General features: G+C 36.1%; 1 protein-coding gene across 1 annotated transcript; it reads right to left on the bottom strand.

Annotated features, from left to right (window-relative positions):
- Positions 1–1445: 1445 nt before the first annotated feature.
- LOC140140386 (uncharacterized) lies at positions 1446–2258 on the bottom strand. The gene has a single exon (XM_072162146.1). It carries the CDS (start codon positions 2256–2258, stop codon positions 1446–1448), a length of 813 nt encoding a protein of 270 aa, XP_072018247.1.
- Positions 2259–19411: the final 17153 nt, after the last annotated feature.

Below are 19411 nucleotides of genomic sequence, written 5' to 3'. Positions count from 1 at the left end.
TCGAGGATTATTAAATCAATTTGTAAATAAAAATCAACATATTGGATATAAACTTACTAACCAGATTGCGCGCCAAAATTCACTACTGATTTCCTGCAAATCAATTTTACACACGAGATAGCAGACGATCAAATTCACATACCTGTGTTGCGACTTCCGGCTGATGATAACAACAAAATAGCATCAGGTTTTCCAATTTATCCCACAAGAATTCCAGTATTTGTAGAAAGAAATCCAAATAATTGAGTTATTAATTGACAAGATAACACACATGGAGTATTGATAAATGATGTCACTAATCAACACGGATTTCAACTAACTGTGAAGTACCGCGCTCTGTACACGACGTCCAATCTCTCGACATAATCATTGTTACTTTGAAGTGTCATAATACGCATGCGTAAAAGGATTAACGTGTTTCATCAGCACCTAAGAACCCAATTCCCGGAGGCAAATGTCGATCCATTCGTACCTATGAGCTTCCTATGTACACGAGCAAACTGGCAAGCACAGACTGCATACCAAGCTGAGGGATTTCCTACACATAGCTAATTGGAGATTTGTATATCAATTTTCCCCGCCAATTTGAAGTAAGAAAGTACTTAAAAATATTGAAGCCAGCGTGTGTGTTCCCACCTTTTAAGCCATCTACATACATTAATTATAAAACGGTTTAAAATTATTACTTAAAATGTTGATTTGTGTACCATTATTTGTATCGTCTGCCCTTAAATATGTTCGCTCCATAAAGGGTTTCCTGATGCTATTGATAATCATGATAATATCGGAAACTAGCAGATGAGAAAGCGGCTAGGTTTGTTGATGCCGTCGGCTTTAGAACATATCAAATTGTATAACGCGATACAAAATGACATGGTCAAAATATTTTAGTGTCATTTTTGTCTAATAGTAAATATGAATTAAAATGGTGTATTCTTACATTTCAAGGTTAAACGTGTCTCTTTTGGATAGTAATATACAGCTTCACTCCGTGAGTACTACCTGCTGATTGGTTACAAGAAGAATATACTAATTGATTGAACAAATCAGCAACATGGTAAGAATGTTGGTAGGACTGAAAATATTTAGAAGCTGTATTTTAATCGGTCACTCAGATGGATATCCCCGAGATATATCGCGCAATTAACCAATCAGAAACGCTGTACGAATTGAAAGCAATAATTCTCGTGCGGTTAGGAGTAGAAACAATTTCTATTTCACTCAACTAATTGTATATTGTATATTGTATATTTTATTAGAAATCACATAGCAGCCAACGGCTGAATTGCATGACATTTACATTAAAAATAGCATTATGAAAAATACATACATTTATAATTAAAACACTCAAACATTAAAAAACATACAAATAAATAAGAACACATTATAATTGCACTTGACTGGATTTGGAACAATATCAAAAAAAGACTGGCTATAAAAGCAAATTACATTGCTTTTAGGATGTTGGTGAGAAATGGTAGGGGACTATTTTGAAATCTGTTGGTCCTACATCTAAAAGAGTCAAATTTTGGTTGTCTTCTAAGAGTCATGTGGGAGTGATACTTACTAGGTGGAAACCAGTGTGAGAACCTCACAGACGTGCTTGCTTTCAGGGCAAATTCCTTGCAGATGTTTTGTCTCCTCTCAGACAACGAATGAAGTTCAAGGGTAGCTAAGGAATCTGCATAGGTAGTATACTTTCTACCAAGGATGTATTTGCAAACACGTCTCTGAATTTTCTCAAGCTGTGCCACCTGATTATGAGTAAGACCAGAATGCCAAAGTGGGGCGGCATACTCTAAAACAGGGCGGATGTACCCCTTGTACACCAGTAACAACTCCTCGGGTGAGAGAGATGCTTCCTTCAGTTTACGGAGCATGAAGAGTTTACGATTGGCCTTCGCATACATTGAATCAACTTGTTCATCCCAACATAAATTGTTTTGGATCATAACACCCAGGAGTTTAACCTTCTCAACAACAGCTAATTTATGATCATCAATGGACAGATCAACATGTGGGGTAGCCTTCTTACCAAAATAAACTTGCATGGCCTGACATTTTGAAGGGTTCAACTTCAATTTATTGCTCTTAGACCACTCATTCAGGACATCAAGATTCTCTTGGATTGCACTATCATCACTATATGCCCGATTTTCACCTATTGTCAGGTCATCAACGTATTTCCAGACTCTGTTTGTATGCTGGACATCATTCAATGCATAGTTGATCATGGCAAGAAAGGTAATAGGTCCCATGTTGGTACCTTGTGGAACACCTCCAAAATATAATTTATTATACTTAATGACTTCTTGAGTACTGGTATCTTACTTGTTTTAAGCGTATATACAATTGGTATGTTATAGGTTTTACGTTGAAGCTTGGGGATACCTACATTTCCTGAAAAGCAGTGTTTAACAACCGTACAATAATTACGCGCAAAGCAAGTCCATAAAAATACCATCTATTCCATGCAGGTAGCCAGTTGCCTAAATTCCATGCCAACAACACTGTGGCCAAATAGTTGCCTCATTTTTAATTGACATGATATCGATAGTTTACGAACATTCAATAATCGTAACTAGTTAAAGAAAAGTTGTACCCAATACATTCAAAAGGTCGTTTTACGAGTGTGTATTGAGGTCAAAGAACTATGTCGTGAAGATGAGTATGTTTGAGCTCCAATAGCGAGAATTCAAATCTATCAAGTAAAGTAAACATCCACTTTAATGGTGGCAACCATTAGCTTGATCATAGCATACAGATAAAATGGGTCAAGAACTTGAACTTGTATAACCACGAACTGACCAGCATTAGAAAATAGGGTCAATGCGATACTTGACCATTTGACCATAGAATACTATAGCAATGCTTGACTTCCTAAGCCCTGCTCTGGCCATACCATCAATCCATAGAATATTCTTGACCATTTGGCAACAACGTAGTTTTCAATACTCTGTTATACATTGGCATGTGAGTGTATAAAGGCCGTATGTGTAATAGCTGCATTGTGTTATGTAGCACTGCTATTAATGCTCTGCATAACATAAAAAGTATACAGGTTTTGAGATATTTTCCCAAAATATCACGAGATATCGTAAGAACCACTGAACCAATACTAGGCTTGTTTGTACTCATTTTAATGCATTTCTCATGCTGATTCCAAATATGGTCATGACAATTTAAAATTCTGACATCTTTGAATTTTTTTCTTAAATTTGAAACTTGTCGTCTGCAGTCAACACCCGCGCGGAGAGGATTAAGGTATCAAGACTATAATGGTGGTGGGACAATGGATGCATCAAGGAGCAACATACTTCTAGTCACCTGATGAACAATCTCATAACATACGAGGGGCAGTCAGTATGTTTTAAGAGTTGACTCGTGACGTCATTTGTGGATTGTTTTCATGGCATTTCTCAATGATTACATAAACACTGTACCTTTGTCTTTCAAACAACACATGTAAAAATTATATCATACACATGATTACGTAATAGCATTAGCATAAAATCAATAGTCTAGGGACACTGCCAAATCACGCAAAAAGGCGGGCCTTTTAAATTACAGAACACACACGTGTTTACAATGTCCGAGAACAGCAAAAGTACAAGGTGTATATGGCTAGTTTTGGACAGGAATAAACACTAGGTCCTCAGTTTGCATTTGGTAAAATATGAGACTTGTCATTAAACTTTGGTGGAAATGGGGCGTCTGGAAACTTCAACAACTTTAGGGCTTGAATGAAAGCGAAATTATTCTGCAAAAATGGCGAAAATGAAAAAGCAATTATTACAAATGACATCAATTATCTCCAAAATGAAACAGACTAAAATATAATGACGGTCACGTGTGAGAGCTGGTACTCAGTGCGATGATAACTGGTGCAAATCAAACAACAATCTGCGCATGCGTAGGTGGGATGACCGATACAACATGGCGGAAATGCACGAAAATTGCAAAATTCCATGTAAATAGGGCCTAAAATATTACAAAAAGCTATGAAAATTGTAATTTAAATATTCATATGAATTTTTATGGATGATCTCAACCTGAAATGAACAGAAAAGTTTTAAAAATAAATTTCTCATTCAAACGATAGCCTCTCTCTTTGTACCACTACTTTTTGTATAAATGTAACAATGGTAGAATAACAGTGATATTTTAATCACGGATTCAAATATTTTCTAGGGAGACTCCCGTTTAAATGTTTGGAGATTAGTCAACAGCACTGGCAAAAAAATTTAAATTTCCACGTTTGCTATTTTTGGCAATATCAAGATTTTTAAAGAAAGAAAAGCCTTGTTTTTGTCAAAAATAAGACATATTTGACCACGCATTTTAAATAAACTAAAACCTTTACGGCCCAACAAACATGGTTTAATGAACTGGTAGTTTGTGTTCTATTACTGTTCCAAAAGGCCGCATTCTCCATTCTTTAATTCCCAAGAAAATATAGAAAATACAACAATACCTCATTTCAGCGTCTTATTTCCCTTAACAAAAACGACTCAATTTCACCAGGTGACTCTAGACCATTGATTTTATGCTAATGCTGTTACATAATCATGTGTGTGATATAATTTTTACATGTGTTGTTTGAAAGACAAAGGTACAGTGTTTATGTAATCATTGAGAAATGCCATGAAAACAATCCACAAATGACGTCACGAGTCAACTCTTAAAACATACTGACTGCCCCTCGTAATATAATGAAAGACAGAGATAAAATTCTGAAAACTAGACAGAAAATGCCGTACTGCGCAGGTCGACAACCAATCACAGCGCGCCTTTGCCCTGACGTCAGACGCGATTTAGTCTTTTTTCTCCGATTCTGACATGATGCAGCCATTACACATACGACCTTCTGTGTAATCACACGACGATATGTCGTTCAAGTTTTGCCTGGAGCATATTTATGAAAGCAGAAACTACTTCCATCGATGTAATTGTGTAAATTCTCGTAGCATACTGTAATTACCTCCACTCTAAGTGTGTCTTCATTGGTTTTTAGCCTCTGATTAACCTATATGACGCGGTATCAACTATAAGTTAAAATTATAACTAAATTCAAGAGTCAAAACTTGCTATTATTATTAATATTATTAATATTATTATTATTATTATTATTATTATTATTGTTATTATTATTATTATTATTATTGTGTTCTTTCCAAGCCACAGCTGAACACAGCTGAAGTTGCCACCACTGGACCCTTCTACACCAGAGGCGAGTGTCCTAACCGCAAGGTCTAATTTGATAAATTACACATTTGCCATAATTATAATTGGAAGCGAAATAAGCAAACAAGTAGTGTTGAAGTCTTATTTTAAATTATTCTAATTTTATTACCACTAAGTACAGTGAAGTATGAATCTCCAAGTCTATATGAATCTGCAATTCTAAATAAATGGAAAGCTTGTCAATTACGAAATATATTGTAAATACAAAATTTATTTGTTATGATGAAAGAACCATTTGTAGTATTTTAAATTAATAAACATCATGTCAACTTATTGTTAAATATTCCACTTGTAAGTTGCATGAGAAATGAATCATCGTCGTACAAAGGGGAACGTTACCACGCCCGTATAATTCGTTCCCTGTGGCACTAAAATGCTAAATAAAGTGACCAACGGCTTCTGTGTAATTGTAGGATCATCCTATGTGCTCATTTTAATTATAGGTTAATAAATGCGAATCACTTGTTGGGAGTGAAATTGTACAAAATAATAAAATCGTACTAAGATGTTAATGCGTCTTATGCACGAGCCCCGCAGGGGGGAGTGCATTGGACGCATCAACATCTCAGTACTACAAGTGCACTATGATGTTTGCTGTTTTTATAGCAAAATTATCACTACAAATATTGGAAAGTAGAATCAAACGTAAATGCATCAACCCGCCCGAAAAATGAATCAATCCTACGCGACGCGAACGCGCGCGAAAGCACTGCGAGTAGTACACGGAGTGGCATTATACACAACCAATAGCCGCTTTTTGATTGGCTGTGAAATGCCTCCAGGTATACTATGATATTATCTGCAGATGCTGTATCTAGAGCAGACTGTTTCAAAACACTTACCTCGAATATAAACAGGCAGTATCTGCTATGTAGTTTACTTGCAGATACACCATGTTAACTTTGTGAGCAAATTAAATCAAAACCACCTGACACCCAAGTAAAAAGGCAGTATTATATTTAAGAAATAAAAAAGGAAGGTTTTTATTTTCAAACTCTAATGGTGACCCGCAGGTCAAATTGCTAGAATTGTACATTAAACACACCTAAACAGACACAATGCAATTTGCAGGCAGCAGCTTAATCAGCGCCAATATTGCAACATTGAAACAAACAACTATACAAACATCCAATCCAACCCAACCCCAACCCCATCCCCAGTAGGCAATGAGGATAAAGTGCCAAGGACACAACACGTTGGTACGAGCGGGGCTCGAACTCGTAACCTATGGATTATGAGTCGTGCGCCTTATCCACTCGGCCACACGTGCTCCCACAAATGCATTATCCTTTACACGCAAATAATGTGTCCGAGGCAGTAAAAACGTAATTATTTAAACGTTATTTGCGTGTAAAGGATAATGCTGCACTCTTTATTTCTATTCTATTACCACAAAATAGTGCGATTTAAAGAGAAAATATCAAATTTTTTGCGCAAATATTTCAAGTTGTTTACCTCAAGGTGGACCGCCTACGCGTAGCCAAAGCGTAAGTGATAGCGAGTATTGCTTTACGTAGAATGCGTAACGACGCTAATAATGCTGTATCTCGCTTTGCATAAAGTTCGTTGCCCTGTCCACTTTATTGCTAATTAATGGTCTTTCACGTGACGCGTTTCAACAAATCACAGTGCGCGATTTTAAATAATGTGTCGTGGGGGTAATAGAATAATGTGATATATCTGTAGACTCTTTATTTTGACTTGATGCGACAGAGACTATTTGTATGTGTCATTGTTAACTAGTATACGTCAATCAAATGGGAATCCCGGGAATGGCCGATACAAGTTTGATATACAACTCGTAGTACATGACTTTAGCGGCAAATGAAAAAGATTCATGTATTCAATAGGGAAGCCTCATGAATGTTACATAAGAACAGAATTAAGGACGTAACGTGTTTATTTTCAAAGGACAAGAACTAATTCAAGGACGGACTGGCTTATAATCAGCGGCTGCAGAACGATTTTAAAAGTAGAGGGGCCAGTCAGTGGGCGATATAGAAAATGTAATTAATGACTGCGGTGCGGTCATCGCGCTTGCGCAGGTGGATGTTTCAGTAGTGAGAAACTGTTTAAAAACTGAAAGCCCAATTGAAGCCATTTTGTGGACAATTTTGGCACTATTATTGTGTAAAATTTTAGTTTGAAAAAGCCGAAATTTGGTGAAATTAAGGCCGAAATAAAGCCATTCGTGTATATTTAATTACTTTAAACAATAAGTGTTGGGTTTTCCAAAGCAGAAACGAAACGGGAGAACGGGGGGGGTCTGAAGTGAGAAAGTTTTGCAAACTGAAGGTCCAATTAGAGCCATTTGTTAGACCATTTTGGCACTATATTTTGTAGAATTTTAGTTTGAAAATGGGTAAAATGGTTATTGCTTATCCATACACTCAACTGTGTGTGATGACGTATCTTCTAAGATACTCTTAAATGGGACAGTAATTGGCAACGGGTTAATAATACAAAATTCCTCAGTAGGTGTAATGCTGGTTTCATACTACCCTGCCGCTTGCCGCTGAGCGGCGTGACGCACGCGCATTGTAGACAAACGGACACAATAAAGGCTTGTCATTGGTTGAAACGCCCTGCCGCTTGCCGCAGCGGCAAGCGGCAGGAAAGTATGCTGGAGGCTTAATTCTTGATGAAGGTTTGACGTGGAAATACCATTTGAACAAACTCAAATTTTATGTACTTGATCGTATTCTGTATTCTCTATATTGTATTTTACCTTATTTAAATTATGGAATACTGATCGGGGGATACGTGTGAGGATAATAATAAATAGTCATTATAGAAGCCATACTGCTCCTTTGTTTACCAAATACAATATTTTAACTCTTGACGACACCTACGCGCTTGAATTAGTATAGTACAGTAATAATGAATTACCTGACGTATTTGTGATGGGATCAAGCAAAATCAGTCGGAACTAGATAACTCTGAAATATTAAATTTTCTGTTTCTTATAGGATAGTAAAAATAAAGCTGAATTTTGCAGAAAACCACATTGAAATTGAACAACCAGTTCCACAGATATGAGCAATTAAAGAGTTTCCAAAACAACAGAAAACAAAAGGAAATATTTCCGTTGTTTGGCTATATCTCAAAATCAATATTTTCGAGTTCCGACTGATTTTGCTTGATCGCATCATATTTGATGATTTCTTTACACTACGTGCCAATATTCATAAACGAGAAACGCCAGTAAATTCAACTTAATGAAGAACAATAAGACATTTACTGACCATGTCATTCGTACTGCTGGTCCAATATTATGGAATTCATTGCCAAACTCAATAAAACGGCCAATTCAGTGAAACATTTCCGACAAATATATAAACGTGACTTGATTTCAAAATATGATTAATTCTTGAGCATTGTGTTTCTCGTTTGTTTATTTTGTTTTTACTTCTTTTTATGGAAACATTTCTTTCTTAAAGGTGGTGACTTCCTCTGATCGTACTGGCCTATTTATTCTGGTCATCTCCTCCATGATTCGTTTGTTTGATATTGCTTCTGTTTATTTGTTTTTTAAATGTATTCTTGTGTGACTTCTTGTGAATTATGGAAAATAAATTATCTTTTATCTTGTATCTTGTATCTTGTATCTTGTATCTTGTATCTATGCGAATATTTACAGTATTTACGGACATAGGATTTTAATGTACACTAATAATAATTAAGTTCTTTGTAAAAATGCATCTGAAGTTTATCTTTCCTACACGTTTAAACATGCAATAATAGCAATAATAATACAATGTTTGCTATGTAATTAAATAAGATATAACTATAATAATGAATAATCAATATATAAAGCAGCTGCTTTCAAATTCTTCAGAAATAATTAATACATGTCTATAAGCATGTGGTAAGTGACACTGATAGATTACACAGGGGAAATGTGATTTAAAAATGGGGTTTAAAGGACTGGCAATAATCAATTCGATCTGAAGTATGGAGTAAATAAAATTAAACCCTTATTCGAATTTTACAATAATGTGGTTTTGAAATAAAACAGATAATTTAGGTAAGTTGAAATGAAATAATGAAATGAATTTGATTAATTTAAACAAGAAACGACAAGTAGGTAAATGGAGAAAGAGTTAAAAGACGAACATAAAAGGGCGCAGTGATAGTGCGCTTGATCCACAAGCCTCAGCACACTTTACAGGTTGTCGCTGACCACTACGGCCCACATCATTCCATAAACTATTAAACAACAATTCAGGGACTTTGCTGCTTCAAGAGCGCACACCCTAGACATTCCACAAATAACTCCCCGAGTTTCGTACGGGTTACAACGAGACAAATTAGCAGTAAGTTCCTTGTCCAGGGGAATTTCAAGCTAACTCAAGTGGTAAAAAAGCGTATTCTTTCAAGTTTAACCCACTATTCATTGTTTCACCTTAATGATCTAATCAAATAATTTTCCGGCCTAAACTGGCATGAACAGTGACCAATCCAGTTCCCCCGAATGACCATTTTTCAACATTTTTGTATGTGAGAAAACTGACAGGACTCCTAAATAAATTCATCTTTAAAAACATCGCGCTAGACAGGCACAGTTGTCTTTCTTTATATATTGATTTTGCTCAAAATATAAATCACACTTGACCTTTAAAATGGTCAATTAAATCTTCAAGATGTCGTGTATTAAATAGCCATCCATGTAGCCCTTAGGCAGTACATACAGGTGATGTGAATCAGCCAGTAGCAAGACTAAGTTTGCATTGACCATATCAGCAACCTTCCCAATCTTTTTTTACAATCGAAATGTTTACAAAAAAAAGAAAAAAATCTATTCACCTTAGGGTTACTCTAAAGATAGAGGCTGATGTTATGTGCAAACTCTACATTCTAAACTCATAATAATGTTAATTTCAAACTATTTAAGTCTATATTTGTCAAGTTTAATCCTATACATCGATCTAAAATTCTTTACTTTTGTGAGCTTTCGACACAATGACTCTGTGTTTCATAGACTTATGCAAGTCTATATTTATGAGATATGGATATAGGGTTTTATGCACACTAATAACACAAGTTCTTTATGAAAAGTCATCTCAAATTTATCTTTCTTACACGTTTAAACAACAAGGGCCATAATACAATGTTTGTTATGTAAATAAATAAGATATCGCTATGCTGCTGATGAAAGTCGAAGTGTGGACTGAAAATTCCAGGTGCGCAAATGTTTGTGTTGTGATCAAAGGTTTAAACCACTGGACTAAAATATAACTATAATGCATAATCGATGTATAAACCAGCTACTTTCAAATTCTTCAGAAATAAAGATTTTTGTATGCTAAATTCATATTTAGAAAATATCGAGCTGGACAGGTAAAGTTGCCTTTCTTCATATATTGATTTTACTCAAAAATATAAATCACATTTGACCTTTTAAATGGTCAATTAAATCTTCAAGATGTCGTGTATTAAATAGCCATTCATGTAGCCCTTAGGCAGTACATACAGGTGATGTGAATCAGCCAGTAGCAAGACTAAGTTTGCATTGACCATACCAGCAACCTTCCCGGTATGCATTGCAACAAATGTAGCTGTCCTATACAAAAGTTTAATGTTTGCGGGTTTTTGGGGTTTTTTTGTTTTTGTTTTTTTGGGTTTTTTAATGTGTATGTTTGGTGTGTTTGATTGGGGAATTAAATTAGATCGCGATGATATCATCATAATATTATCATTGACTGTTCATATTTTAAACGTACTACGACTTGCTTATAATGGCGCCCATTTCCATTTATTTGTTTTTATATTACCATTCTTTTCCATATTTTTCGGCAAATCAAAATGTTTACAAAAAAGGGAAAATAGGTTTTTTTAACAAAGGCAAGGCATGATGTATCTTTCCTACGATAAAATTGGAGCGATAGCAAATCGAAACAATCGCATGCAAACGAAGACTTACTGATAGTCATTTGAATATTCTGAGTTGATAACATCAAAGTTACAATTGAAGACATTATATATATGTTTTGGTTTGTCTACAAAAGTCCGTTTGGAAAAACCTTCGCTTTTACAGCCAGAATCTCCATGTTGCAACGTTTGAAATTTTATTGATTCAAATTTTATTTGATTCATTTTATTTTTCTTAATAAAGCGAAACTGTTTAGAAAATTTCTCACGTTAGGGTTACTCTAAAGATAGAAACTGATGTTCTGTGCAAGCTGTAATATTCTGAACTCATAATAATGTTCATTTCAAACTATTTAAGTCTATATTGGTCAAGTTTAAACGTATATACACAACTAAAATTCTTCACTTACTTGAGCTTTCGACACGACGATTTATGTAAGTCTATGTTTATGAGAAAAGTCTGTACAGTACACTGTCATAAAGTTATAGGAAGTCACACCTGTCTTCCAGTTGAAATCCACAGACCTCCTACGACAGATGTAACCTCAATCATCCATACAAGGAGTGTGAATTTAAAATGGGGTTATATGAATGGGTGACTCATTTGAAATACATACTCCCGGTGAGCCAAACAGTCAGGGGCGGACTGGCCACTGTGGCGTTGTGGCGATCCCCACATGGGCCGCTTGGTTCTGGGCCGCTCAGGGCCGGTTGCTCAAAAAAAGAAGAGAAAAAGAAAGAAAAAGGAAAAGAAAGGAGAAGGGGAGAAAAAAGAGAAAGAGAGAAAAGGAAAAAGAGGAGAAAGAAAGGGAAAATAGAAGAAAAGGGGAGAGATTGGGGAAGGAGTATCTTAAGACATAGGCCCTAGGGCCTGAGGCATAGGTCCGAGAGCCGAATGCGTAAGGCCTAAGACGTAGGCCCTAGGGCTTAAGGTATAGGCCCTAGGGCTTAAGGTATAGGCCCTAACACTAAGGGCCTATACCTTAAGTAAGGAGGCCTCAAAAGGGGGTTCTTTCAGTGAGACTGGGACAAAGCTTGGGTCAAAATATAAAAGTTGACAAATTTTTGATAATTGTTTTTCAAAAGTCATCAACATGAGATTTTTTTGAGAAACAACGGTGAAAGACTACCAGAAATTTGTCAAAAATTGTTTACAAAGGGAGGTCTTTTTGTGACAGGAAAAGAAAAAATAGGGGTCATTGAGTGAGGAGTGCAGTAATTCAGTAAAATAAAAAATCGAAAAGTGGTCATTGAGTGAGAGGGAGTTGAAAAATGGGGGTTAATGTGGGTTGTGGCCGCACTGCACGCACATCGCTTCACTCATTTTTAGTGAGTGCCCCCCTCCCGGCCTTTGGCCCTTTGGACCACCATCAGCTGTCAAAACTAGCACGGCTAGACCCCGGGGGCTAGACCGTCATTCGAAAACCTCTGGGCTGAGTTGCTCCTTGTAATGCAGGGATTTCATTACATAATACTTACAGCCACATTACTCAGTTCAATACTCAAACCAATTTCTTTCCCTTTTGATGTTTCAACTCATAGGCGTAGATCCCGGGGGATGGGGGATAACCCCCCCATATAAAGGGGGATGGTCCATACAAGCCCCCCATGATGACACCTGTAGGCTTATGTGAGTTTCTGACCAAATCAATCTCATATTTGGCAATTTTAGCCTAAAAAGTGTCAATTTTTTCGCGCTTCGCGCGAATTTATTCCACTGCATCATCACCAGTTTAGCTTCAATATGCCAAAAATGTCTGTGCGCTTCGCGCGGATTTGTACAATAAACTTATAATGTCGCCAAAAGGTGCTATTTCAAGAATATTTTTCCAACCCCAATGTCAAAAACAAATCTATACGCCACTGTGGAGTTTTATCACGCTCGCTATGAAATGATCAAAGCAATTTTTGCCAAAGCTCACTACCATTTGCTAGATGCTGTGAATTACCAAATCGCAATAGTTTAAAAAAGTTGCTATTAACCTTTACCCAGTAGGCCTAAACAATTTTTAGCATTTGTCTTTTAATAATTGAATATACTCACGATATGATAACACAGTTCTGCAAAGATGTAATTCTATATGTGTGCAAATGACTCAAAACATAAAACATGCATAGGCCTACTACTTATAAATTGAATAACTGTTGGTTTGATCTTGATTATTGCAAGTGAGTGACAATGGATAAAGAATATTTCAAGTCTGTACAAATGGAATTTGGCTTCAGAAATCGTTGTCAAATCCGGGCTTCCTTACCCCCTAGAATAGCTAAAACCCTTAGTTGTCCGGGGCTTCGCCCCCTGGACCCCCACCAGGGGCTTTGCCCCTGGACCCTACCAGGGGCCCTTACGCGGGCCCCTGGACCCCATGCGCCAGTCGCTATACGGTCGCTTCGCTCTATTTGAATAATAGGGCCGGTCTTAATAAATTTGCCACGGCCGCCTAAAACCACCAGTCCGCCCCTGCAAACAGTTGTACATTTTGCACAAATAAGAAGCCATTGATTGCATGCAAGAAACCCCTAAATGGAAGGCAAACAAGTTAAACAGCTCTTTTGTAAAGTTGAAGCATATTCAAAATGTTAACATAGAAGCACAATGAAAGTATTGCAAGCACCTATTAGATTAGTACACCTCCAAGGGAAACATTGACGTGGAACAGAAGCGAGATTCCGAGAGGAAAATGATTGGTGTGTAAATCTGATGCCTCACAGCGATTTCATTTCTTTAGCAAAAAGAACGTTTGTCATTTAAAAAAGTAACGATATCCATGCATTACATTAGGTTATATTCTTCTTTGTTGTTATTTTTTAAAAGCGAATGAGGTATGTGTGATGTGTTTAGTCATAAATTTCATTAGCAAATGCCACATTTCAAAATTTGTCTGGCCTATTCTATTGGTACACAATACATCAAAAGATGATTTTTCTAAAATGGTTCCGTTTATACATCATCGAAGAGACTACTACTTGTGTATTAAGTAGTATGTGGTATAATGGTTTTCAAATTCGCCACCAATTCAAATGACCTTGAAAACGTCTCTTGAGTGATTTTAATTTTTTTTTTGTATATTGGGTATTCCATTTGAAATCCACACCCTTTCTGTGGAAGATTTAGCTAAAGTCTTCCACAGAGGGAGTATGGGTTTCAAGTGGAATAGAACAATTGATAACGTCCATTTAAAATACTCATTCTACTTATAATAATTGTATGGGGAAAAGCCATTATACATTTAAGGGGGTGTATGGTTTCAAATAGCTAACCGTGCAAATTCCGTTTGAAAAACAGACTCCCTAAGTAGAAGGCCTTTCTTAAATTTTCCATTTGTACCATTTTTATAGTCATGTAATTTTACAAATTTATTGACATAAAATTGTATTTTAATTTGATTTTCTTTATGTGAAGAGTACAGAGTGCACAACGCGACGATTATTATACAAAGGTATTGTGTAAAGTAGAAAGTCTACACTACTCATGTTGCTTGAATCTCTGTACTTAAGGGATCTGGAATGAGCGTTTTGAGCGTTTCGACAGCATTTTTTGTGGGCCATGAGAGCACATCAGACCTATCGAATTGCATTCTGAATACGAAGAATGTCTTTCTGATATCAAATAATTTTCATTTTATGAAATTCACGATATAATACAAATTTTAGGACAAATTATTAAAATTTGATATTTTTCACATTTTGGAGATATAACAGTCCTCGAAGTAAATTTTATAAATTTAATGATATAGTCTTAAAGTGTATGTAGCTGGGAGGAAAAAGCCGACGATCAATTGAAAATTTTGACCTTTCATATTGAAGATATGGATTTTTTCCCAAAAGTTTTGGGAAAAAATCCATGTCTTCAATACGAAAGGTCAAAATTTTCAATTGATCGTCGACTTTTCATCCCACCTACATACACTTTAGGTAGAAATCATCAGATTTTTCAAGTTTACTTCGAGTACTGTTAAATATCAAAAATATAAATTTTAATGATTTGCCATAAAATGTGTATTACATTGCGAATTTCAAAAATCAAAATTATTTGATATCAGAAGGCCATTCTTCGTATTCAGAATGCAATTCGATATGTCTGATGTGCTCTAATGTCCCACAATAAATACTGTCCAAACGTTCATACCCCGTCCCTTAAATTAATAAGTTATAAATGATTGTAGAAAGCGCACGAGGTGTGGGGGTGGGTAGGTGTAATTATGTACAAGGGGGGCTAGGTGAATGATGGGTTTGTGTAGATGCGTGCGGATATAATTGGCGGGTGATGTGTGTTCCCCTTTTATAGACACCGATATGGAATCTATAAATTACACATGAATTATACAAAATACGAATATATATATTTCAGAATTATATTCATTAACGTTTTGGGGAATTTTAGCGTGACTGTTGAAACGTCCGGGTTTCCCGGGGTAGGCATCAGTCAATAGCGCATCTACATTTTGATATGGTAACGTGAATGGGGTAGGTAGGGATGTGAACCACGAGTGACTTGAAGAACTTTGAACCGTCACGCTAAACAGTCATCCAAATGCTAATGCAAAAAACACAAAACGATAGCAAAAATTATCACTTGGAATTCTGGCTATAGAGAGTGAGGTTAGGTCATTTATGTGGCGCATAAAGTATGATAATAGCGCTTTCATAAAAAAATGTTATGAGATGCTAGAGTGTACGAAAAATTAAATCATGATCAAAGACAACGTTCCTAGTAAACAGACTTGTACATTATTTCATTCATGTCACAAGAAAACAGGTTCATTGTATAATCACAGAAATATATATAGAATCGATTTCCAACACACAACAATACTTTCTGACAAAAATGCACATTGTATTCCAAATCCTTTAAAGGATTGTGTTATATCACTTTAAGTAAATTCATTGCTATAGGGGATTTAAAATAACTAACAAGTAAAACAAAGAGTGATCTAGCATTAAGCTGAATTTATACTTCATCGCTTTTGCAGAAACGCATGATCAGTGTAAACAAAAGCAAAGACTTTTTTGCACACTGAACATTCTTGCGATTTATTTTTCTTCCAAAGCGATCGAGTATAAATCCAGCATTAGTCAAGCCAAATAATGCAACATTCTTTCTGGTCTGAGTGGCATACAATACATTCTAGTCTCATGATTCTGTGCCACAATGGGATTGCAGTATATGCTCTGTTATTTACTCATAGATACTACCTTTTCCATGTGGTTGTCAGAGATAGGAGCATGATAAGCAAAGAATGATACTACAAGCTGCGTGACAAGTGCCTTCGGGGTAAACTACTCAGCCCTAACAAGTACAAACGTATATCTGTACATATATCACAAAGTACACAGATACTGTCTTTTTCCTTTGGAGACAGGTGTTTTGGAATTTGTCTGGACTTCATTTAAAATGCGGTATCTACACGTGAATAACATAGCAGATACGGTGTTTTTTTGAGGGAGGGAACTACTGTTAATGTTAGATGTGTCATTGTCAACTACCTCAATCAAACGTGAATGGATTATACAAAGTTTAATGTACAACTCGTAGTACATGACTTTGGCGGCAGATGAAAATAGATTGATGTATTCAATAGGGAAGCCTGGTGAATGCTTATAATAGAACAGAATCAAGGGCGTAACGTGTTTAGTTTCAAACGACAAGAACGAATTCAATGACGGATTGGTTTATAATTCCGTAGGATTTCATTTTGAAAGTTGTCGTGATTGATAGAAATGTACATTTAACTTGAGGGTGTCTGTGGGATCACAAAACGGGGATATTGAAACACGGGAATCAGGTCATTATACGTTATGAAGAATTCCTGTCTTATGATGGCTCGTTTTATGGCCGCCCATAAATGTATAGATCTAATATGAGTGCCTGTAAAACGGGGTATAACACAAACATACATCCCACGTCCAAACCCATCCAACCCCACACCCTGCGCCGGTACACTTGCACGCATCCATTCATGCATTATGCACCTAACCCCACTTATAATTGAATATATGAATACAAAAGCCACCTAAGTCCATACTTTGGCCAAATTGAGTTAAGCATGGGAAATTGTTGCTATACATAGGCCTGTCATATGCATGAAAGAACAACTCAAATTCATTCTCTGTGTCTATTGGGCATGTGAAAAATAGCATGTATGAAAGAATCACTCAATTCCATGATTTGAGTCTTGTAACACATTGATTGAAATCCAGTATGTATAAAAGTCCACATGTAACACATTCATTGCTAGAGAATGACTTTTGAACAAAAATGGGTTTAATAAAGGAAAGTGTGTGGTTTATATTACATGGCAGAATGCTTATCAACATTATACATACCTGTGTGCTTTATTTTGTATTATCTTACTAGTGGTAATCTCATTCTAACATTGTTGTCTTTGTATATGATTCAAAAACCACCTAAGTCCAAAATTTAAAATGAACCCCACGAAGTCCTTGAAATGCTAATCGTCATACCTAATACAGGTTAATCCACTCATTTGCATGTAAAACTTACCATATTGACCAGGTAAATCTAACTGAAGGAATTAAAATGATACACGGGTTTTTCTCTCAAAATAACTTCGCATGGACTTAGGTGGCTTTTGTATTCATGTATTCAATTACATCTACCCACCCCACACCCCGTGCACTTTCTACAAGCATTGAAATAACTTTGTCATCTTACAGATATTACAGCAACACGAGCAGTGTAGACTTTCCACTTCTATTCACGCAATATCTTTGTATAATAATCGTCGCGTCGTGCACTCTCACTCACAAACAAACTCACTCGAGGTAAGATAGAGATATCTAGATTCAGCTCAGTGCCTTCTGTTCCAATGGCTTCAACACAAAGTACGCAAGAGCAACATGGCACATTGATTAAGTACTTTGACCCTGACGCTTTTGCTTCATTAACTTGAATACAATCATATCAACCCACCATGATATTTCTGTAGACAAGAAGCTACAAGGGACAGTCTACATGCAGAACTCCTTAAAGAGTATTGTCCTGAAAAAGTCCAAGCTAATCCAGGCCAAAATCTTCACTCTATGTATATAGTTTACCAATGAGCCATTGACTGTATGCAAGAAATCCCAATAGAAGGCAAACACTCTCACTCACAAAGTTGTAAATAAAGAACTTAAATCACAAATAGTACATCTAGATCAGTACCTTCGGTTCCAATGAAAGAAGATTGTCTGAACACAAAGTACTCAATAGTAACATGGCACATTGGTTAAGAACTTTGACCTTAGCGCTTGTGGTGTTCGAGATCCCAGGTTCGGTTGCCGTTGAATTCAAAATAACATCATTACATTGTAAAGAAGATGCAGTTTATAAAAAGAACTCGCAGCCAGTTCCTATCAGGGTTACGCTTACATGGCTGTTCGCAAAAAACGATCATTAACAACGACAGAAGAATTTTGTTTTAATTGTCTGACATTTTCTACAAGTCGTTATCATAACCATAGACTTACATAGTTTGAAATATAAATTATGAACAATGAAATGAACAATTGAGAATGTAGAGTTTGCACATAACATGTTAATTCAACTGGACACAATTTCTTAATACCCTTTCACTTCATTAATTTGAAGACAAAAATAAAATGGATCATAATTCTAAACGTTGCAACATACAGATTCTGAGATTATGTCTAAAACTTGATTTGTTGGTGTTGCTGATCTGTTCTTCGATTTGTTGCCGTTATTACATTTTAATTCATTGTTGAAGGTTTTTTCAAAAGAACTTTTATAGACAAACCAAACATAAATATATTATCTCGAGAAGGTAAAAATTTTAACAAAGTTCTCACGACTTACACTGTGGAGTTTGGTGGAATGCGACAAGCATCCACTGGTGTTCAATGCCGACTGATGTTGGGTTTGATGGTAGCGGGAAATTGTCATCAGACCGGAACATAGTGCAGTTTTGTCCACGGCAAATTCACCGTGACCTTTTCAGCCATAAACCCGCTTAGTGAAGATTAAACCGAAATATGCAGTACTAAACCATTATAGTAATCGATTGTCCAATGACAATTTCTTACCACGCAATAATATTAATCCAATGAGCGATCGAATTGTCCACTACGGTCGACTAATCCAATCGATAATGACGCTATTGACATGTACGCGGAGCTCCACTGACTTTGTTTTGGGGTATTTTCACTGGTTTGCTATCATTTACTTATCAAGGCGGTCCCCCGTTATTATAAGGACTGTGCTAATAATTTAAAGATTGACATGTATAGAATAAACCATACTTGATTGACAGAAAGTACTAAGTTTGTACCTATT

The sequence above is a fragment of the Amphiura filiformis genome, chromosome 19 (genome assembly GCF_039555335.1).
Source record: "Amphiura filiformis chromosome 19, Afil_fr2py, whole genome shotgun sequence".
Taxonomy (NCBI): domain Eukaryota; kingdom Metazoa; phylum Echinodermata; class Ophiuroidea; order Amphilepidida; family Amphiuridae; genus Amphiura; species Amphiura filiformis.
This window is presented reverse-complemented; position numbering and strand designations above follow the sequence as displayed.